Consider the following 23410-nt stretch of genomic DNA (forward strand, 5'->3'; position numbering starts at 1 on the left):
ATATCCTTGGGATGTAGCAATGTGAAGGTCATTTACTACGTTGAGTACTGTTTATGTTGAGTGAGCAGTGTGAAAACCTGATTGGACAGGGTCTAAAAGAGCATCGGAGCTAAGGAAAAAAGGCATATGGGATGATACAAGCCGCTTGAAAAGTTTAGACTATAAAGACCGGAGAGAGACAGTGTCATTGTTAAATGGGTTAAGAGATCAAGGGTGCTGTTTGAGGATAAGTCTCACATCAGCAATGAAGAAGGATAGATACCAGGGGATAGAAAATAGAAAAACCTGAGTGCAGGGATCAGAATGGGAGCAAGAAGTCGGAGGAGATGGAAAGACCTAATATAACTTTGGATATTACACATTTATTAAAAAATTCTGAACTTCACTAAACCAAATCCAGCTAATTAACATTACATTGTGTTTTCTTTACAATGTCATACAGCAGCAGCCTCACTTGTAACATGTAAAGGGTGTGCAATTAAAGTGAAGGCACTTAGCCAGGCAACATACTCTGTACTATTTGGTTTTCAGTTGTCATAATTGAATCCCTTCAGTGTCACTTTCACTGCAACATACTGAAATACAAGCAATGCATGTTTAGTCTCATCCAATGCTGAAAGGTTTAAGAAAATACTGTAGGTTTGTAAATTCAGTCCCGAATATCGGACTGCAAATATCACACATTATAGAACACATATAACTCTATGGTGCAGGTTATGGACAGGTGGCGTCAATGTCACCTTTAAAGTGGATAAAGGTGCTGCAATTCTCATACTGTATATACTAAGCAGTTTAAAATATAAGGCATTACAACTTAATTAATATGGTCTTTTGTCTCTGTGCATCAGGCTCCAAAAAAAAGATTGTATTCGTTACCAGGCAGGGACTCGTGATTGGATAATGCTGTGTGCAGTGCTGTGTAAACTGTCTGTACAAATAATTGTGAAATAATTCTGCACTATTTTCTGATTTACAGTAAATTAATTTATACAGCAGTTTATTTTTTTTTATTTTTTTTTAGAAAATCCCAATAGTAGTAGAAATGCATAGTTTTTTTTTCCCCCAAGAAAGAAAACTACTGGAGGATTATGTAAAAGAGCCATTTTAAAGGCAATGCAATTTGGTTAAGTGGGAATGCTAAATTCTAAGAAAAGAACGTGTTACAAAAAAATGAAACCTATAACACAACGTTACAGTAGGTTTCATAAGGTTAGGAAGATCCTATAGTTACTGTATGTGAAATGGAAACCCACGATTTCAGGCCATTCTGCCCTTTCATTTCATTACAAATATACAATATGCATCAAGTTATTCTTCACTTTCCATGGCGGATAACGGAGTCGGCTGTATAATATGTGACGTACTGGAATGACCAAGCAGAAGGCAGCTTTGTTACAGTTAATTCAGATCCCATAACTCATGGGTGGACTACGCCAGTCCTCAAGGGCCACAACAAGCCAGTTGGTGGCCCTTGAGGACTGGAGTTGCCCACCCCTGCCATAACTGGACATCTGCTAACATCTGTCCTTGCGAAAGAAGCCAGTGATTTCGCCACATCAAGTTATTTGTTTCCTAGTGACTTGCTGACCTGAAATAAGAGAGCCCATGCACGTACTGTGTGTGCTACATTTGCACAGCAATATTGCCGTGAGGTTATGATGATACGCATATAAAACGGAAGATACCACCAGCCCTTCTTACAGAGGGGATTTCCTCCATCGTGCACCCTACTTTATATTTCAGGCCCGCCAAGTGGCGTCCATTCATCGTGCAGTGAAATCCAGCTGTCATGAAGCTGTGTAGAAAACATCATGAACTATTTTCTCTTCTCTTGCATTCCTAAGGCCTCAGACATGAACGCCCAGTGCTTCCTGGTAGGGTTTTCTGTCGGGGGGGAGGGGCAGTGCATTAAGCAACGCAAGCTAGACATTACAGATAAGAGCCTGCACAGCTACAGTATGTTCAACAGTCTTTTTTTCCTCCCCGCAGCTGAATGAGCTGTGGTTATTATAATGCTTCAGTGACGAAGGGACTATAAGCCCTATTTGAAATCCTTATTAGCTTTGAATAAATCCATCTTGCGATGCATTGGGTGGTCTGTTCACAGTCTGCTTGTCCCTGGAAAAAAAATGTGAGAGGTAAGTTTCTAATTATTTTTATAATTTTTTTGTTTTGCACTTTTTTTGCGTTAGGGCGGTAGACATTTACAAGGCTGCAGGAGGATGTTTTGCAGTAGGCAGGGTTTGCCGGTTTAAGGCTATTAAGCAGGCAGAGGGTGAGGCTTTCCCCCCTCCCTGGTTAGAGCTATACAGGACAGTATTTGCAGCCTAAAGAAAGTACAAGGCGGCTGGGGAAAGCTGTGAAGCTGCAGGCCCCTATAATGCACTGCAGGCTTGTACAGAACCCCCTGCACGCACTCAGCCCAACAGCAGCGTGCAGGTATTATGTAGCATGTGCAGAGTGCCTACATGTTCCACAGCGCAGTACAATGTGGGAACGAGGACCATATCATTGTATGACGAGTAAACATATGTTAAGACAAATTGAGAAAATAAAAGGAACAGGTGAATAAAATGATCCTGATAGAAATGCACCCCCCCAAATCAGCCTCTGGCCTCATTTGTAACACAGAAGATAACGTTTTATACATGGTGTGCCATTTGCTGTTTTTTGTTCATGTGTATGGGCCAAATCTATTCTTTGAAAGGTTAAATCGCCTGCTACTGCATATAAATTATGCATGACATGTTTAGCCATGTTTCCTTATATGGGTAGTGCTATATTTCAGTAGAGAGCGTTTCTTGCCAAGTTTACAAGGTGGAAGACGCCCTGCGTTAGGGATTTTTATTTTACTGTTTTTTTTTTCTTTCTTTTTTTCAATGCGTCACTCCCCCCAAAAAAAACAGACAAGGAGTCAGCAGCTGGATTGAAATAATTTGCAGTTTGAACTCCGCGTCAATGATTGTTTTGATAATAATTCATTTTATTTTGTATTTTTTTTTTAAACAGCTGGTGAGATTTTGAAAATGTGCGCTGCGACAAAATATTGTGGCGTTTGTTTTTCCTTTAATGGAAAGGAATTTTTAATGTCAACAGTGTGTTAGGAGAATATTTAGTGCGTCGGCAGAATGTGGACGGGTTTAATCTGGTTATTGCTAGTGCTATATCCCTAAAAAGGTTAATGGTGTTTGTACTAAGAAAGAGAATATGGGTCTGTCGTCTCTGTACAATTTTGCTGCAGACAGATGCACCGCAGTCTGTGAAGGGGTTAACAAAACTAACATCTCTAGAGCATCTTGACCCCATTGAAAATAACTAGAGGCGTGTGAAGTCTTCAAACTTGCTTCACAACCCTCTTCATGGTTTTCTCTTACATTTTGCATTTTCGATACATTTTTACAAAAGCTCACATGGCTCAGAATGTCACCGATTTCACTAAAATGTAGCAAAAATGACGGCAAATAGCAGTATATAAAGGGCCCCAGGCGTTTGTATGTTCCTTTTTTTTTTTCTTTCATTTTTCAACTGTTTATTTTGAACGTTTTCCAGGTTGCAGTAAGCAACATGGAAGAAACAATATAATGGGTGAACCCGCACTGTATACTTATATAAATATTCTGCACGTTAGTTTTAATGCTGGCCAAATTTGTTTGTTGTTTTGCAAAGCTTGCCCATTTTGGCAAACTTTTTACACACAGAAAAGTAGGCAAATTTTGCTTGCTCAACTTCTGCAAAAATACCATCTCTAAAAATAACAATGCTTCCAGTTTAATGAGAAGGACCAGCTGCTAACATGCGGTCTTGTTACCAAATGCAGTGTCAAAGGCTACAAAATCTATGGGACACCTCCCAATATTACACACTTTTGTTACCCAATACGGATGGTTATTCTTCTGTGTCTTATTCTACCATATGTGATACCTGCAACCACTTTACAGACTGTTCAGAAAGGAGGAGGATGATGAGAAGTGATTTGCAACATCGAAGAGCGATCATCAAGAGTTTGCCATTTTAGCAGTCCTACTTTACGAGATTATTGAGTAGAGATGGTTATCGGAGAGTTGCAATATGTTTATCTCCCACTTCAGAGATGTTGTCTTTTTTTGCTACAAATGGAAAGGGAAGGGACACATTAACCCACTCTGCTTCCAAATTGCCTCACGTTGGAAAGCAGGTCAAACTGTCAGCCAAGTGTTCATTCATACTGTATATTTGGAGTTATAATAAAGCAGGGTTGGCCAACCAGTCCTCAAGGGCCACTAACAAGTCAGGTTTTCAGGATATCCCTGCTTCAGCACTCGTGGCTCAGTCTTCTCAGTCAAAGACTGAGCCACTGATTGAGCCACCTGTGCTGAAGCATGGGATATCCTTAAAACCTGACCTGTTGGTGGCCCTTGAGGACTGGAGTTGGATACCCCTGCAATAAAGTTAAAGCAAATAGCTATGTATACCATTTAATTAATGTTTCGAATTATGTGTTATATGTTCTTAGATTAGGTCTAAGAGCATTACGGCAAACTGCACATATTTTCTCTAGCTGTTTGTAACGAACCGACAAGAGAATGACAGTTATTTGAAATGCTAAAATAAAGTACTTTTTAAAATAATAAGAGCTCTGAAAAAACGTACGAAATAATTTCACAATTGAGAATAAGAATAGGCTTGGAAAAGGTGAACAAATCTTATTTTGGACTAAAAATATTTGGAATGTAAAGCAGCAATACGGGTTAACTTTATTTGTATTATTTAAATATATATTTTTTTTTATTAGAGGTTTCAAACGGGGTCTCCGGAGCTGAACCCGGCTAATTTCAGCTCCGGGGACCCCCTGCTTCCAGAGATACTTACCACCGTAGTGGTGCTGGTATCCCTGCAGGCAGAGGAACGGTGCGTCTAATCTAATGGCGGGTTAAATACCCCGCGTCACGAGGGCCAATATGAAGCCGTGATGTCCTCTGGTGCGGCTTCCTATTGGCCCATGTGACCTGAACCTTTAAACTCCGCAGAGGTAGCAGCAACCCCTACAGATGTAAGTATCTCTGGTAGCAGGGCGTCCCCAGAGCAGAAGTGAATGGGATTCAGCTCCGGAGACCCCCTGCTTCAACCCTGTAATTCAAAAATAAACATATATATATTTTTAAACCTGTATTGCTGCATTAATCTTTTTTTATTCCATGCTGTCTATTAGAACTAAATTGTAGTATTCTGGCAGCAAAGGGTACTTAATATAATAAAACACTAAAAAAAAAATACCTCCTGCTAACTATTTTGACTTGTTTATTTGTGGAGAAGTAATAGAACGGTTGCAATAACTCAGACAGACGTATAATTTAAGGGATTTGTCTTAACACTTCTCCAAAATAGCCTATGATTACTACTTGGAAAACTGGATCTGTCGCTGCCCTAAATTACGTAATGACACAGAGTTTGAAGCAGGAGAACCTGATTTAATTCCCAGTGTCGGCTCCTTGTGACCTTGGGCAAGTCACTTTATCTCCCTGTGCCTCAGGCACCGAACACATAGATTGTAAGCTCATCTGGGCAGGGACTGTGTCTGTAACATTCCTATGTGCTGTGTACTGTGCTCTATATTGTAATTGTGACGCGCTGAGTCCCATTGGGAGAAAAGCTCTATATGACAAAGTAGTTATTATTATTATTATTATTATTATTAGAACCCCCAATCAAATGCACAGACTTCTATTACATCTGAGTGAAGAATAATCTTTTAAAAGTTATTCAGCATTATTAGTAATAGACTAATAGTAACCCTTCAGTGCTGGAAGATTACTAAATAATTCACTGAAAGTTTCTTCAGCACCGAAGCAGTTTAACCAGCACTTCCTACACCCCTCTTACACAAAAATGAGGTTCAGAATTCATCGTTTTTGGGGCCTACTGGGGTATCGTATCCCCCGCCCCCTGTCTTTCATAGAGGAGACCACCAGTTTCATGGCTGTTTTTCCTATGTATATTCAAGTGAGTAGGGTTGCAGGTGGCTTCTCCAAAAATAGTGCACACGATGGTGAAAGGTGCAATGCGCTCGAGACACAGATACACACACCCCTCTCACCTCTCTCCTGCTCCATGCTGTTTCCTCCTCTCCTTGGCCCCACCCCCAGGTTCCTGACACCTTCTCCTGATTGGCTGCATTACCGAGCAGAAGCCAATAAGGACGGAGAAAGCTGCCCAGCCCCCTAGCAGCAGCCTGCACTCTCCCTGCTCGGGGGAAAATCCCGCGGCCCCCTCCAAGCCGGTCAGGTCACTATGTCCAGAGAGGTCCAGTGTTACCTCTAATTTTTTACAGGACAGAGTGTCCAAATACAGGACAGTCCGGTTCAATACTGGACACTTGGCAACCCTACGTGACCCTTCAATGTTCTTGTTATTAATTGGTGCACCAACAATGAAGTAATATGGGGAAATAGTGGAAGACCCCAGGGTATAATGGATATAGCAGAGCAGTCAGAATGAAAAAGCACTTCTTAACATTTGTAGAACCTACGCAGGGGTGCGCAAAGTTTTGGCGCTGCGCCCCCTATCCCCGGTGCGACAGCCCCAGTGCTCCCGCCCCCCCCTTCTCTGTGACCCGGCGTAAAATGACGCCGCAGGTCATGTGACGTCCTGCCACGTGACCCTGCAGCGTCATTTGCGTTGCCATGGCGATGCGTCCAGAACACTGCAGAACCCCCGGTAAGTTGAGGTTGCAGAGGCCTCGCGCGGACCCCCCCCCCCCCCGCCATTTAACTTTAATGCCTCGGGGAAGAGCGCGGGGCCGCTGCAACCGCCGCGCCCCCAACAAAATCCCAGTTTGCGCACCCCTGAGCTACGGGACGGTTTTGCGAAACAAAATAAGAGGAAATGGTGTGTAGGTGGAAGTTGCTGGTGGGTTTCAAAGGCATAATCTATAATCAGGTAGCGATGTAAGAACGTGAACATTGCCACTTAAGGCGTATACCAACGTACTACCAGTCATTCAAATATTAAGGAGGCCGCCTTGTAATATCAGTGGAAAAATTCCTGTGAAATTAGGTGAGGTTACCTTGTACTGTATCTATGTGCAGAGTTGTACTGCTCACATTTGATACTGTATCATTTATTTAGGATAGGGGTGGCAAACTGTAGTCCTCAAGGGCCACCAACAGGTCAGGCTTTTAGGATATCACTGCTTCAGCATAGGGGGTACAAACTGAGCCACATGTGCTGAAGCAGGGACTGACTAAACCACCTGTTTTTTGAAGCAGGGAATGAATGAGCTACCTGTGCTTGGATATCCTGAAAACCTGAGCTGTTGGGGGGAGAGGGGGGGAGCTTGAGGTCTGGAGTTGAGCACCCCTGGAATATAGAACGCCAGTCAGAATGACTTAGCCAGTGGTCCCCAACTCCAGTCCTCAAGGACCACTAACCGTGCAGGTTGTAAGGATACCCCTGCTTGAGCACAGGTGGTTCAGTCAAAATGATTGGGTCACCTGTGCTCAAGCAGGGGTATCCTTAAAACCTGCACTGTTAGTGGTCCTTGAGAACTGGAGTTGGGGACCTCTGGACTAAGCCACTGACTGAGCCGCCTGTACTGAAGCAGGGGGATTCTGAAAACCTGACCTCCTGGTGGCCTTGGAGGACTGGGGTTGGCCACCCCTGATTTAGAGGATAATAGTTAACATTTTTCTTATTTTACTCAGATTCTTCATGTATTGTAAAAGCTCCCTGGCAATGTTATTTATGTTTCAAATATTCTCAGCCCGCGCTGCGTGACACCCTGGAGTAAAACTGAAAGACACTCTTTAGTAAAACTGAAGTAGGGCTGCGGTTGGAAATCCCCTAGTTTTAGGAAAGTTAAAATATATATATATATATATATATATAAAAATTTTTTTTTTTTTTAAAGGGGGAGGATGTTGCTTCAACCTCCGCTTTAAATGTATACTAAGCCCAGCACAAAGTTGCGTTTCCCCACCCAAAGAGAATACATGAGTTATTTTCTCTGTCGAAACCTCTGTATGAGATGTGTATTGCTAAACTGCGGTGGGTTATTCAGAAATACCGTACTTTTATTAGTCAGCATGTAGCGCTGATAATTGCAGTTTCTAAAACAGCTTTGCTAGTTTCAGGGGTAACTCATAATCCCCCTTATAATGTGCATGGCATTATTATGAGAAGGATCCAAATACGTTTTCAGAATTCCTGTGCTTTTTTCGCAGATCTTGAAGGCGTTTACATATACAGAGCTTAAATGTGCCGCTCCTCACCTCCTTTCAATTATAATTGTTGATTCATAGAAGAATTGTTTAGTAGGACAAGGAAAGTTGTCTGAATGAAAAAGTGTAAAACAGGTCTAACGTAAAGTAGACAATATGTAATAAGGACTGGTCTAACTTAGGTAGACAATTTGAAATATGTATCTATCCGAATATAAACAATGAATGAACTAAAATACAGGTAGGCCATGGGTGCGTAAACTGGGTGGCACGCGAGATTTTCCTGGGGGGCGCGGGCGGTTGCAGAGTCCCCGCGCTCTTCCCCGAGGCATTTCATTTAATGCCGGGGATCGCGTGAGGCCTCTGCAACTCTCAACTTGCCGGGATTCAGAAGCGCTGGGACGCGTCACCATGACAACGCAGCATCAAATGACGTTATGGCGTGGTGTCAAATTACTCCGCGGGAAAACAAGGTAAGGAGGCGCGAGCACTGGGGGGGAGCAGGCAGGGGGGGGTCGCAGCGTCAATAGTTTGCGCACCCCTGCATTAGGCCATATAAAAAGTTTTTAAAAAATCAATAGTCCCAAAAAAGTCCAAATAGAGTCCAGCAATAGGTGGGGAATATCCCCCAAAGTATTATCTGTATTTATCCAATCAGAGAATTAAGATGTCCTTGCAGAAAGTATGTTGTATAGGCCGCACTACGTAATGTATTAAATATAATATGGATTATAAGTACGTGGTGGGTGCTGGGGAACAATGAAGAGACCCTTAATCTCTCCTAAGGACATATAGCACACACAGAGTGTTCCCCGCACCCCAAATAAATACGAAAGAATCAATGATACTTGAAAAAAGTTGAAAACCACATCAGTACGTGTAGTGATATCACATTTCCCCCTTCCCTCACCATCCCTCCCGCTCCTGTTCATTTTATGTGATTTGCGGTTTTTTGCACATTGTCAATTCATGATCTTCACTTTTGCTCATTAATACAGTATATCAGCATTTTAAATATCATTGATTATTTTGTATTTATTTGGAGTGTGGGGAACACTTTATGATGTCCTTGGTTTCCTTCTGTTGGGGGGTATGCATCCACTGATTGAGCCACCTGTGCTGAAGCAGGGATATCCTGACAACCTGACCTGTTGGCAGGTCTTGAAGACCTGAAGTTGAGCACCCCCTGCTCTAATCCATGGTAATAATCAGTGGAGAAAGATTTCAGGCAGGACAAAGTAGTAGAAGCATGTGGAACCAAGAGAAAACTTATGCTTAGTCTTATGAAGAGCACAGAGTCAAGTAAGTACATAGCGAGATATAATTAAGAACAGAGCTGTAAGGATGGGGGTCGCCGGGAGCGACTGCGGGGCTGGAATCCAGTAGCTGGGGCAGACAGGTAGGTAGCGATGGTCAGCAGACAGGCAGTGGTCAGAGCAGGCGGCAGGCAGGTAGCGAAGGTCTGTGGATAGGCAGTGGTTAAGGACAACAGAGGAGCAACATAGTAAGGTTCAAATAGGGTCTGGTACAATATAGCAAACTATGTGGCAGAGGGCTTGATCCCTGGAGAACCACAATGATCAGGAATCAGGAAAGAGAGGTCTTAGGCCTTGATTGTACTAAACGACAGCGGTGTCGCATGGCGCAAAAACTAAATACTGCAATCCAATTGAGGTATACATATCTCGAGCAACGTGTGCACCGCCTGGAACTGCGGGACGGCAGACTGGAGAGGAGACAGATGAATTTGTTTTGGGCAGGCGGCGGCCACGTCACGTGAGAGGTTCAGCCAATGAGGGCGACCCGCTCACGGCCACGCCTCCCTGTCTCCTCTGCATGATCAAGATTCCGCTCGGCGGCAGCATGGGGGTGACGTCACCAGATCGCGCAGCCGCCCAGTGGCATCTGGTATAATCGTAGCCTTATAAAGGCCTGGCTGCAGCCAGGGAGCAGGTGCCGATAATGAGTCAATCAGCAGTCCAGAGGAATCTCTGAGGAATAGCAAAGGCAATATGAGCAATAGTCCTAGTGGCAGACAAGCAGAACTCCAGGCTGCAACTGTAGAGACCTGGGAGGCCCCTGGCAATAGTAGCAGAGAAGTGAAGAGCCTTGAGAGGAGGATCATTTGGTAGATGATACGTAGTTTAATGGTAAACCAGACCATGATCTGACGAGAGAAACAGATCAATGAAAGAGTGTTATCATTGTAGCCACAGAGTTTGTGTAGAAGAAATTGAGACTTGGCAACGATGTGGAGTCAGATGTGTAATTCAGAAGCTGAGGAACAGGAGGGATGGTGATAGACAAGGTTTAACTAAATGTGTTGGGATCTTGGGGGAAAACAAGCCCTGAGGCCAGATCCGCAGGTGGAAGAGAAAGAGTTAGGCAGAGAAACCGTAACCTGGGCAATGAGAAAAGGAAAACTTGGAGCGTGTGTTGTCTCCATACACCAAGTGAAGCATATGAAGGGGGAGAGGGGTACTGACAGTATTAAAAGAAGCAGATAGGTTGAGAAGAGCAAGACTGAGTAACATTTGGAATTTCTCCTATTGATCATTTTAACATGTTATTGTAGTGTTTTTCTTCCAAAAATGATCCTCCATCATGAGTTTATTAACCCCGTCCTCAACATGATGCCCAAAATGCTGTCCATTTTCTGTATAGTCTATGGCAGGGGGGCGCAAACTTTATTCCCTGCGCCCCCCTGCCGGCTGTCCCCTCACTCCCGCGCCCCCCTCCCAACCCCAACTTACCCGCGCTCCGGCGTAATGACGTCACGTTGCCATAGCAACGTGACGTCACATGACCTCGCAGCGTCATTTTGACGCCGCGTTGCCATGGCAACACAGGGAGGAAGCCGCCGGAGCCACGGTAAGTTAGGTTTACAGAGGCCCTGCAGCTCCCCCGGTACTTAATTCAAGTGCCTTCGGGAAGCGCGCGGGGCCTCTGTAAACCCCGCGCCCCCCGTCGGCAGTGTCGCGCCCCCCCTGGGGGTCACGCCCCACAGTTTGCGCACCGCTGGTCTATGGCATCCTGAACAAGTAAACCTGCAATGAAAGAGAGAATACATCTGTAAAATAAGTTGTAAACAAACCACAGACTAGAATAGCTTTGTGTGCAGTATGTTTTGTGTTTTTGTTTCTTTAATAGCAGTACATCAAGACGTCACTTGAATATGACACTTCTTAATTTGCATGTTCCATCGACATCACTTGTATTGGCAACTGAAACATACCGCCTGACAAGACAACATAGGAAGTGTCTAGGTCTGAACTCTATGTAGTTCCAATAGCGTTATGGTTCCTGGAGCAGTGTCGATTTATTGTAGCTAGAGAAAAAAAATGAATATGAGCTCCAGGAGGACAGACATTATTAGAAAAATATAACAGTAAAAACGGAGCATATGACAGGTTATGGAGGTGAATACTGTAACCTTGATAAGGTAAGTCTGTGAGGGAGGAGAAGAGAAGGCACGCTGAAGGGGTTACATGAAAAATGTAACTGAGTATGTAAACCTGTGTAGGCTAGTGATAACCTCACTAGGTTAGAGCTCAATAAATCATACCCTGTGTCTCCCGCTGCCTGTGTGGAGTAACCACTACTCACAATGTGACACTGTCCTGCTCCTCCAGCTGATGCTACATTAGGGCCGTTCTATAGTGTGTGCGGCCGTGTGCGTGCCTGTGCGAACACGCGTGCACATGCCGCACGCTTTGTGTGTGTGTGCTGTGAGTCAGTGAGGTACTGTATGTGTGTATGTATGTGTGTATGTTTTAAATAAAATAAGTTTTGAAATAAATAAAGAAATACTTTAATAAATTGTTTATTAACAATGTACATACATACACACATTTCAGCGGCGGTACCGGCGCAAATTCTTTATTTTACTCATCTTCCCCCCTGTCGGCCGGTTCCACGCACACTGTCGTGCACGTGCGCGGCACCATTATTGAAAGGCTGACTAACCACAGCCAAGTAAAAATGCCGCGCGCGCAGAGCGTAGCACGCAGAGCGTAGCACGCACAGTGTAGCATGCACTATGGAACAGCCCTTGGTAGAAATCAGCTGCATTTTAAACCTCCATGTCTCCAGGTGGCGTGTCTTCAATCAAAAAGGCAGCTAAGGAAAGGAATAGATTTGAAATGACTGCTGCTCCAGAAAAAATATGGACACTTGCCAGCAAAATGAAACTAAAAACTATTTATTAGACTGCATAAAAAACATGATCAAAAAGAAAAACGCTCCTCCCACGCGTTTCACGCCCCATATGGCGCTTTCTCTAGGAGTAGACTTTTAGTTTCTTTTTGCTGGTGAGTGTCCATATTTTTTTCTGAAGCGGCAGTCATTTCGATCTATTCCTTTCTTTACCTAGATTTATTGTTGGTTGTCCTAGAGTTGTTGAGATCTTCATAGATGAGATTATAGCGTACAGAGCTTTCAAAACCTCACAGCTCTCTCCTACAAGCGTAATGGGACATTACAATGAAGAAGAAACCTGTCTCCGGAGACAACATTGTTCTGATTCTAAAGTTCGAAATAGCGATCTGAGAGTAGGTTTACTGGTTATGCACTTCGTAAAACCAGGCTGTGCTGAAAAGCTGGGTAACACGGCAGGCATAAGCTCATAGGTGTCCATGTTAAAATGGATGAGAAGCAAAGAGTTACTCATTTGCATGTGATTACCCAGAATCCCTAGCTACAGTGGAAGCACTGTTTGAGAAGCGATTACGGGTACAGGCAGGGTTGCTGTTTGAGACATGCAAATGCACCGCAAGTGGTATTTTTAGATACATTTATGGGAATGCACCACCCTTATTTTAAGAGTCACAAAACCCAAATTACATCTACACTTATTACTGTACAATTTATCATGATAGTTGATCAATCACAACTCATTTACAACGTAGTAGATATGGTATAGTCTAGCCATGTAGTCTTGCAATAACCTGAACTTGAAAGGTTCTTAGATAATAAAACATTTTAAAAGCAAATAATATTGTGGCCTGTGAAGTCTGATTCACAGATTGGGCTTTGAGCTTTAAGCCATTGTAGACATGTTTTGTCATCTAATTGTTTTACAATTCAAAAAGGCTTGCAGACAGCATGGAGGTAAAACCCTTTACAATTGGTTTATTTACATGACTTAAGCATGTAGCAATAAACATTTTCTCTAATATGTGTTAGACTGGGGATATTGGCATTTTCACACTATTAAACCCATCCAACAGAATTTAATATATGCAGCCTTTGATTACCTTAATTGTAAACAAATTACCTAAGCTTCCGATCGATTTGTTATTGATCTGCAAAGATCCTGCTTCCCAGGGTTCACTAAATGGCGACCTTTCAGTTTCAATTAATCCTTCAGTCACTGTAACTCAACAGCTATAATGTATTCTTAAATCACTAAAGTAACTATCTATTGTTACAGTTTGCAGCTCAAACTGCTGGGAATATTGGCAACAAATGATCACAAACAGGAAAGTGTTACAAAGATCTTGCACTGCTGGGGAGTGTGTTTATACCTGCTATAGAAATGAAAAGGATGCTCAGTACTGTATATTAAAACTCATTACAAATTGCATTAAGAGTTGGAAAACAAATGTAGTAAGTATTATTTAATGGACAAAAGATAGTATCCGTATCTTTTGTCCATACCTTAGTTCTGACCAGGGGGTCAGTTTTTTGTATCCTAGGCAGCCCCTTATGTATGATTGATCATCTGAACATAGGGTATTATATACTACGTCAGCGGTGCGCAAACTGTGGGGCGCGACCCCCAGGGGGGGCGCGACACTGCCGACGGGGGGCGCGGGGTTTACAGAGGCCCCGCGCGCTTCCCGAAGGCACTTAAATTAAGTGCCGGGGGAGCTGCAGGGCCTCTGTAAACCTAACTTACCGTGGCTCCGGCGGCTTCCTCCCTGCGGCGCCATGGCAACGCGGCGTCAAAATGACGCTGCGAGGTCATGTGACGTCACGTTGCTATGGCAACGTGACGTCATTACGCCGGAGCGCGGGTAAGTTGGGGTTGGGGGGGGCGCGGGAGCGAGGGGACAGCCATCAGGGGGGCGCAGGGAAAAAAGTTTGCGCCCCCCTGTACTACGTCATACCTTTGTGGTTAGCGCTACCTGTTTTGTTGTTTTTAAGTATTATTTAATACTACAGAACTTTTTTTTTTTGCATGGATTGCTCCTTTACTAAGATATGGGTAACAGTTCTAACACATCTGCACTTCCGTAGTCCTAAACCCCTCCGAACAGATACAGGAAATTGAGAAAGAGAACTGCATTCATTTTTGCATATGTGTTGTGTAACAAATTACAATGTACAGCTCGTACTACAGTGGTTTTCAACTTTTTTTTAAATTAAGGAACTCTATAATTATATTGTGAAATTCTGCAGAACTTCAACCCTCTCTAATAGCGTACATGAGATCAGATGCATTGTAAGGAACCCCAACCCTCTCTAATAGCGCGTCTGAGATCAGATGCATTGTATGGAACCCCAACCTTCTCTAATAGCGCGCCTGAGATCAGATGCATTATAAGGAACCCCAACCCTCTCTAATAGCGTGTCTGAGATCAGGTGCAACATAAGGAACCCCAACCCTCTCTAATAGCGTGTCTGAGATCAGATGCATTGTAAATTCTTCTGTATTTGGTACCATTTTTTTAAATGACCTTAAAATTATAGGGAACTCTTCAGGGATACCGAGGGCACTGACCTAGTGAATAAGAAGACATGGTATAGGGATGAATCACGAAGCAGTAATTATAACTGCTAAATGTATTTAGTGAATGATATATACAGCTCAACCCCGTTATAGCGTGAACTGCTACAACGCGGGCTGAGCTTGGCTCCCAAACATCACCTACCTTTGTTTCCCCGGCAGCCAGCACCACCATGCTGAGGACGCAACCCAGATCCTCAAGCGGCGCCGCATGAATGACGTTGTTTGTGTCTGGCTCCTTGTGTGTCCGTTACCAATAAAGATTTGAATAGATGTTTAAAAAATAAAAAATAAATAAAGCAAAACTCTATTCAAAGCTTTATTGGTAACAGAGGCACACACGGACACACACACATCACCACCCGCGATGGCTGACCAGTGGTGTCGGATCCCCTGCACCCTGCTCCGGGTAAGTTCTGATCACTGCGGCCATTTTTTCCCCGCGCTCCTGGTTATAACATGGTCTCATTATGTAGACCCCGAGCACCGAGTTATAACGGAGTGCAGATATACATACATACATACATACAGGTAGTCCTCTCTATCCAATGTTTCGCTTTACAACAAATGGCATATCCAATGCGTTACAATACCTCCCTATGGGATGTTTTTCGACGCCTGAATGCGTCATCCAACTCTCACCGCTACTGATTAACATGGGACTTACTTAACAACTGTTTCACTATCCAATGCTACTTCCAGAACGGATTCCGTTGGATAACCGAGGTATGTATGTATGTATTTATGTATATATGTATGTATATATATATATATATATATATATATATATATACATATATATATATATATATATATACATATATATATACATATACATATACATACATATACGTACGTACTGCCTGAAATTATTTCTAGGCAACTGCAAATTGAGGAGAAGTTTTGTAATGAGATTTCATATAATTTTCAATCATCTTAGCACAAATATTTAGGCCCATATTTACTAAGCAGTACTATTCCATAAGACACACCTTCCTTATGGAATAGCATGACTTCGTAAATGTATTAAATAAATCAATTGTGTAGTATTAGATACCTTACTGCACCCCTCCCCCACTCCATGTGGTTTTTAATGAGTTTCAAGCTATTAAGCTTCCTTGGGCTGTTATAGCAGCCATTTAGGAAGCCACATCACTTCCTCTTTTGAAATTGGCAGCCATATTGGGTGCCCTGGGAAGCAGGTTGTGTGCCGATCGATCACGGGAGAATGGATCAATCGGCAGCTTAGATAATTGCAATGGTTGCATTCATTAAAACAAAAAAAGGGCAAGAGCCAATGCCACAGTTCCAAAATCAGACGATGGAAAAAGGACATTGAGCACAAACCTTTTTATAAAATAAATGTGGTTGATTGCTTCAGCGCATCAAGGTCTAGAAGGGTTTTGTCTGACCTTCGCATCATCCAAAATTAACCACCCAAGTGGAATGCTGAGAACAATACAGTGAAGAGAGCCATTCATGTGCACTAAGATAGCGAAACGTTACCTCAAACTTAATTTAAGATTCAAGGAGAGGATTAGTTAATGAAGCACATACTGTACTCTACAAGACAGTTACATTTTCACCCACTCTTTATCCAGACAGATCTGTCACTAAATTACTGTATGTCCTATATGAATTTTTACAGTCTTCTATATCTGCAACCATAAGGTTGTGTCAAATTAAAGGGGTCTTATTAGGAGATAAGCAAGATTATCTTAATTTATTAATAAAAAGCACATCACGGTAAAGGACGTCACAGGAAATCTTATACCGAAGTACAGTACCACTATCACAGGCATGATAATTCGTCCATCCCAGGTTAGCACACTCGATCCGCTGTTAATTCCTTTTTACTTCAATAGCAGTGCAAACCGCAGGAAGGTGCTCTTGCTGAAGCTGCCCCATTGTTGGTTGATGCATGACTGCAGGTTAAACACTAATATCGATGCCTAACATGCTTGCAATCAGTGGCTTCCTTCTAACGACCCCTAATGATGGAAGTTGGATAGAGGTGATGCTGCAAAGCCTGACGCATTAATTTTCAGGGAACCATTTTCCAAATGTCCCTTAAAGCAAGGGTTTATTTTTTAGCCATATGCATGTATTTGCTGTGCTTTATAAAAATATTATTTACATAATCTGCTGGGTGACGTTTGAAAAGAAAGCTGGAAAATTTGACTTCTGCTAAATCTGTACAGGTCGTTAATACACACATTATAAATGAATATTGTATTATGGAAACTTTGCAGACAACCTTAGTATGTTCTTCAGATGATAACCACAGGATGTCAGTTACAGTATCATCCCTAATGTTGTAAACATCTTAATTGCCTTTTGTCACCTGAACTGTAAATTTGCCATTAAACTGCCCTAAACATGTACTCTCCGATCTCACCTTATAATTGACTGTTGTAACTACATTAGGGACTATGACCCCTGAACTACACAGTCAGAATGGAGTCATGGAACCTTTAGTTTAGTTAATGTATTACAATGCCAAACACTATCTTAGCCATTAATAACACCTTCTATGTCCTGTGTTTTTTGTCATTATTCTCTTACTCACTGGGCATTAGAGACTGCCACATTTTCGAGTCAGACTGCCCTGCATTTTGTAATATGAAAAAAACAAAAACAAAAAACAGGTGGGAATGTTTTTATTTATATATTTAGTTTTTTCCTTGTCCTGACTGCACTGGTGAAAATATTCTGCAAATATGTTTAGATGTTCTAAAACCTGTGATTGCAGGATAATTATGCAGATTTTATATTAATGTCTCAGAATACTCATGTTCATTTCATTTAGACCTTTCTAAAATGAAACATGCATATGTTTCCCTGCATTGCTAAGTAAATGTTTTGGAACAGATGAGCAGATATATTTAGCCTCTGAAGATGGAATTCTTAGCTGAAAGTAGAAAAATGTATTAAACATATTCCAATATAGATTACCTTAATTCTATTTTAGTAGAGCAACCGTATTGGAGACCCTTCTTATTGGACTGCCTAATTGAATGAAAAACACTCCTCCCCACCCACACAACTTAACTGTGGCTCCTAAAAATTCTGCAACACCACGCCCCTCTCTCAGTGGCAATGTGTCAGAGAGTGTGCGTGTAGGGTTGCCAGGTGGCTTGTCCAAAAATACTGGACACAAATGGTAAAAGATGCAACCCCACGCTGCCGAATACATATAAAAAATACCACCGCGCCCCCCCCCGAATACATATAAAAAATACCACCGCCCCCCCCCCCCGAATACATATAAAAAATACCACCGCGCCCCCCGAATACATATAAAAAATACCACCGCGCCCCCCCGAATACATATAAAAAATACCACCGCGCCCCCCCGAATACATATAAAAAATACCACCGCGCCCCCCCCCGAATACATATAAAAAAATACCCCCACGCCCCCGAATACATAAAAAAAATACCCCCACGCCCCCCGTATACATATAAAAAAATACCCCCACGCCCCCCCGAATACATATAAAAAATACCCCCACGCCCCCCCGAATACATATAAAAAATACCACCGCGCCCCCCCCCCGAATACATATAAAAAAATACCCCCACGCCCCCCGAATACATATAAAAAATACCCCCACGCCCCCCCGAATACATATAAAAAAATACCACCGCGCCCCCCCCGAATACATATAAAAAATAACAAGTCACTCAGCACCAGAAAACTCAGGCACCTGGGAGGAAATTTTAGGCGACCAGGCGACCAGTACATTTCCACCCCTGCATATGGCCAGTAAGCAGTGCAATAACCAATTGAGTCGATTGTACTATCAGTAAGATTCACTAAAGCACAGAAGCGGTTTTGCTCCGTGCTGTTGCTATTGAAGTGAGCAGCAGTGCACACACAGAGCCAGTGATACAGCTTAGTGAATCTGGTCACTTATCTGCTACCATATTACTTGCTCAGCACTCTAAACAGATGTCACGTAGAGTGCAACCTAATCTTGGTATTGATTTATAATTATTTGTTTCAATGGTTTGCAATTCTTTTTCCCGTCTTCACAGTAGCACTAATGCGATACACTTTTCTGCCTGCCATTCGCAAATAGTTTAATTATATTGATGTCCCTCACTTCCCTACTACTGTATCTGGATTGAACGCTGACGCAACTTGTTCTGCACCCCTCAACAAAGCGCTCATATATTTAAAGGGGCAATCCTTCCTAAGACAAAGTAAACCAACGACAGTGTCATGTTTAATGTAACTTACTGAGACCTTGTTTAAAAATAAATCAGACAGGTATTAATATTTTAAAATAATTTGTGCCATTATTGGACGTGATATTCAATGTTTCCTTCTCTCCGCAGTGTTCCCATCAGTTTCCCAAATACTGGTCAGGTTTACCTGGCCAAAATTTGCTCTGTTGACATGAGACTACATCTACTCTGTTTTTTTCACCATACCTATCCTAATTGACTGTTAGAACAGGGGTGCTCAATTCCAGTTCTCAAGACCCCCCCCACCCCCCCCCCAACAGGTCAGGTTTTCAGGATATCCCAGCTTCAGCACAGGTGGCTCAGTCAAACACTGAGCCACCCATGCTGAAGCTGGGATATCTGTAAAACCTGACCTGTTGGGGGGGTCTTGAGGACTGGAGTTCAGCACCCTAAAATAGTTAAAATACTGTAGAGCTCCACCAGTAGAATACAGTAGTTCCTCCGTAAGGTAGTTTGATTGCTTGATGTATCCCATCTGGCTACACTCCTTTTCCCACTTTCAGTTTTGGAAAATTCCTTGAAGAAAGCTTTATGAATATACAGTACTGCCACATGTCTTCTCTTTATATTTTTTGAATTTATATTCCGTATGGTCCACCATCCATCCATCCAATAGTTGGGATGTCTGCTTTATTTTGGTCTGTCTTTGCAGAATCTCTCTTTCTATATTCAGTTTAACAATCCTTATTTGTTGGTCTATGTACCAAGTGTCGCAAACGGCTTTTTTTGTGCAAAATTTGCCAGAAAATCTCATTTTAAATGGCACTATGTACTAACCTGTAATTTCTCCATCTGCGCAATTATTGTTCATGATGAATTGCGAACATTATTATTTTTTACGCATAGAAATGGACTGTGCTACACATACACGTATATGTTATATACTAAAACAGAATCTTTCTGTGCGGCAAAATAAAAGGACACTGCATCAAAATTATCCGCCATGTTCAACATGGCATAAATTCTAAAAAGTCTGTTTATAGTGTTTATAGTGCAGAATTAAGTTGCAATGTATCAACCAAAAATGTATTTGCCTCATATTACACAAACAATATATATTTACGAACACTAATTAAAAGTAAATACAATACACCTAATTCTGTTTTAATTTAAGTTGTATAAATCGGGTAAAGCGTCAACATTAAATTTAATAAGAACAATGCACCCTATGTACCTGTATGCAGCAATTATACATACGATGCACACCCTGATCTTAGTACAACAGCCCCATTGGCTTTTCCCCTTTTTATTTACATGCCCGAGAATGGCTTTGTCCTTCTTTACTGTGCCAGGCTACTTTTATATATCCGTTTGTTTTGCCTAATATTAAGAAGAAAGCGTTGGTTCTGGTATAACTATGGATACGGATACTTTGGCAGCCCTGCACACATGCAGTGGTGCACCGGGTAACTGCTACCTTACGGCATCATTGTGGGACCCTCTAGAATTAAAAATGACAAAGAAAATATGTTACTGTTTTGTACACTGAGGTAAGTATCTCTGAAAGCAGGGAGTTCCCGGCACTGAAATTATGGTTCAGCTGTGCAGACCTCCTGCTTCAGTCCTATGTTAAAAAAAAATTGCAAAAAAACACCAGCATGGATTGCGCCTTTTAGTAGCCTCGGCTCCAGTGGCCAATAGAAACCCACAACCTCTTGGACAATGACTTTGCGTCTTCCTATTGGTGATTTCAGCTGTCACATTAGTTGGTTTGTTTCCTGAACCTGGCAACATTTTAAAATAATCGGGTGCTCTGGCATCATGATTATGCAGTTAGAAATAACCTTATGAAGACAAACACATGATCCATAACTCCAGTTGGATAACTATAGAACTACTGGAATCGAAGACTAGATTTCGAGCAGTACATTTTAATGGAACTGACAGTAATATTCAGTAGTAATAAGTACAAATGTCCTTGCTGTATATTAAAATTGACTAGTTAAAAGCATAGTTGAAATCCCATTTTCTTTTGAAATTATATTGTCTTGAATTTTTATTAGAATTTACTATGGCAACTGAGGTGAGGAAATAGCAGCTTCAATTTAATAAAAAATGTGCTAATTTTGCTGTGAGTGTAGCAGTTTCCAAGAGCATATGCATATCTATGATGGGTATCCACTTCATTAGGAAACATTGTCATAACCGCGAAATATTGCATTGTTAGGGTTATTTCATTGAAATGTAATATATTTGCATATATTTGAGAGCATTATTTGTAGACCTTTTAACATGTATAGGCATTTGATTTTTTTTCTTGCACATATCATAGTAATACTGTAATAGCTCTGCTGTAACTTAACCCAGGGGTTCTCAACTCCAGTCCTCAAGACACCCCCAACAGGTCAGGTTTTCAAGATATCCCAGCTTCAGCACAGGTGGCTCAATCAGTGGCTCAGTCTTCAATAGCTTGTACTTGTACGTTGTAGTACAATGCTTTTTGATACCTATAGGTTTCTTCTTCATAATATACTTGAAATATGTGAGCTTTGGGGCTGTTCTATAGAGGGCGTGCGCTTGCTGCGCCGTGTGCATGGATGGCAGTTATAGTTATCTGTGGTTAGTCAGCCTTTCTGTAATAGGGCCGCGCGCGCACGGCAGTGAGCGTGGAACTGGCCGACAGGGGGGAAGATTGGGAAAATAAAGTTTTTGCGCCGCTACCGCCGCTATAATGTGTGTGTGTGTGTGTGTGTGTGTGTGTTTAGAAAGGTTTAATAAAGTAAAATAAATAAAATACATCCATTAATGCTGGGATAAAAACACATATTGCATATGCAAGTACATATACATAAATATATACTGTAAATATACTGTATATATATATAGATATGCATACACATACACACACACACACACACACACAAACACACAGTACCTTACAAGACTGTCGCTCACAGCGTACACACAAAAAGTGTGCGTCATGTGAACGCGCTTTCGCACAGGCATGCGCGCGCGCGCACACTATATTACGGGCCTTAGAAAGCCCTGTACTCATTTCATCTATAAAGAGCTCTAATGTTGGTTCGCTAAAAGATATCACAACCCACACATCCAATAGCTTCAAACATTTGCTAGTGCCCACACAACTGAAACCACTTCTCTTCCGGCTCTTAAGAATGCAGTTCTGCTTACGTTTCCCCCAAACGATTGTTCATTTTTAGTTATTTTTCATTTTCTGTATAATACTTCATTGTGAAAATATCAAGTAGCAAAAAAATGCAAGAGCGGTCGCTCAGCATAAAATCTGTAGCCAGTCTGTCAAACGGCTGTATATTTTATTCCTAAAGCAGTGCCAAGTTCTACTACTTGGTCCTGTAAAAGTGTTAAAATAGTTGTGTGTTTTATAGAAACAAAGAAGAGACCTTTGAGCTTTTAAAAACTATATATTGTTGCATGTGTAGCAAACTTTTTTTTGGCTGTTATTTAAAATGTATCATAATTAAGGATACGTTGATAAAGTAGCAATGCAGTTTACACAGGCTGAGTACAAATACAGAGTCATGCACCCCTTTAATTGGTAGGGTACACCTCACAGGGTAAACATTTCTGAAGCTTTTAAATACATTGTATCTCTCTCTAAAAAGGACCATTAAATTGATACTATAGTAACTGTAACGAACAGTATTTGGGGTTCTCTAGCACCCTTTGGTTCCATGAGAGAAACAGAACGGTGCCACCCCAGAGCAGGGAGAGAGCATGGCTCTTGCTAGGGGGCTGGGCAGTTTCCTTCATCCTGATTGGCTGCTGCTGGGTAATGCAGCCAATCAGGAAGTGGTGTCAGGAGACTGGGGTGTGTGGCCAAGCAGAGGCGGAAGCAGCATGGAGAGGAGATGTGAGGCTGTGTGTCTGCCCCATCCTGACTGTCTTCTGTCACTGACTGTCTCTGCTCTGTGTCTTCTGTCACTGACTGTCCTGTTGTGGGGGTGCCTGATCAACTGAGAACTGTAATTAGGGGCACAACGAGAGAAAAAGGCTGGGAACCACTGCTATGCAAGAATGATCTTATCCAGATATCACTGTGATAATCCGGCCCTACTTGCTTCAGTGAGCCATTCGAGGAGTGGTTATGTAGAACAATGCAAGACATTATTCATGTGTTACTTGAAACACGCATGTTTGTATTATGCATCCATTTCTGTCTCACTTAACTGTCATTTTTGTCCGCCATGCTTTGTACATTAATGGACAGGCTGTAATGTAAAAGCTGTGTAATACGACAGGCATAAGCTTA

General features: G+C 42.1%; 1 protein-coding gene and 1 long non-coding RNA gene across 31 annotated transcripts in view; one reads left to right on the forward strand and one right to left on the reverse strand.

Moving 5' to 3' along the window:
- MBNL1 (muscleblind like splicing regulator 1) overlaps positions 1-23410 on the forward strand; it is a 149730-nt gene that overhangs the window by 15516 nt on the left and 110804 nt on the right. For 3 of the 30 annotated variants that reach the window (XM_075570479.1, XM_075570480.1, XM_075570502.1), the window contains exon 1: positions 1903-2138. The exons of 3 other annotated variants lie outside the window; for them this stretch is intronic. Coding sequence is in view for 1 of the 27 variants with exons in the window: in XM_075570484.1 (XP_075426599.1) it covers positions 2084-2131 (48 nt within the window). In the remaining 26 variants the exon portion in view is untranslated. Of the gene's footprint in view, positions 1-1858; positions 2139-23410 lie in introns of those variants that run through there. 24 more of the 30 variants (XM_075570469.1, XM_075570490.1, XM_075570498.1 and 21 more) reach the window with 18 other exon arrangements.
- LOC142465970 (uncharacterized) overlaps positions 3767-23410 on the reverse strand; it is a 45649-nt gene continuing 26005 nt past the window's right edge. The window contains exon 4 of the long non-coding RNA XR_012788021.1: positions 3767-4106. This is a non-coding gene — a long non-coding RNA (uncharacterized LOC142465970). The remainder of the gene's footprint in view (positions 4107-23410) is intronic.

The sequence above is a fragment of the Ascaphus truei genome, chromosome 14 (assembly GCF_040206685.1).
Source record: "Ascaphus truei isolate aAscTru1 chromosome 14, aAscTru1.hap1, whole genome shotgun sequence".
In the NCBI taxonomy this organism is placed as follows: Eukaryota; Metazoa; Chordata; class Amphibia; order Anura; family Ascaphidae; genus Ascaphus; species Ascaphus truei.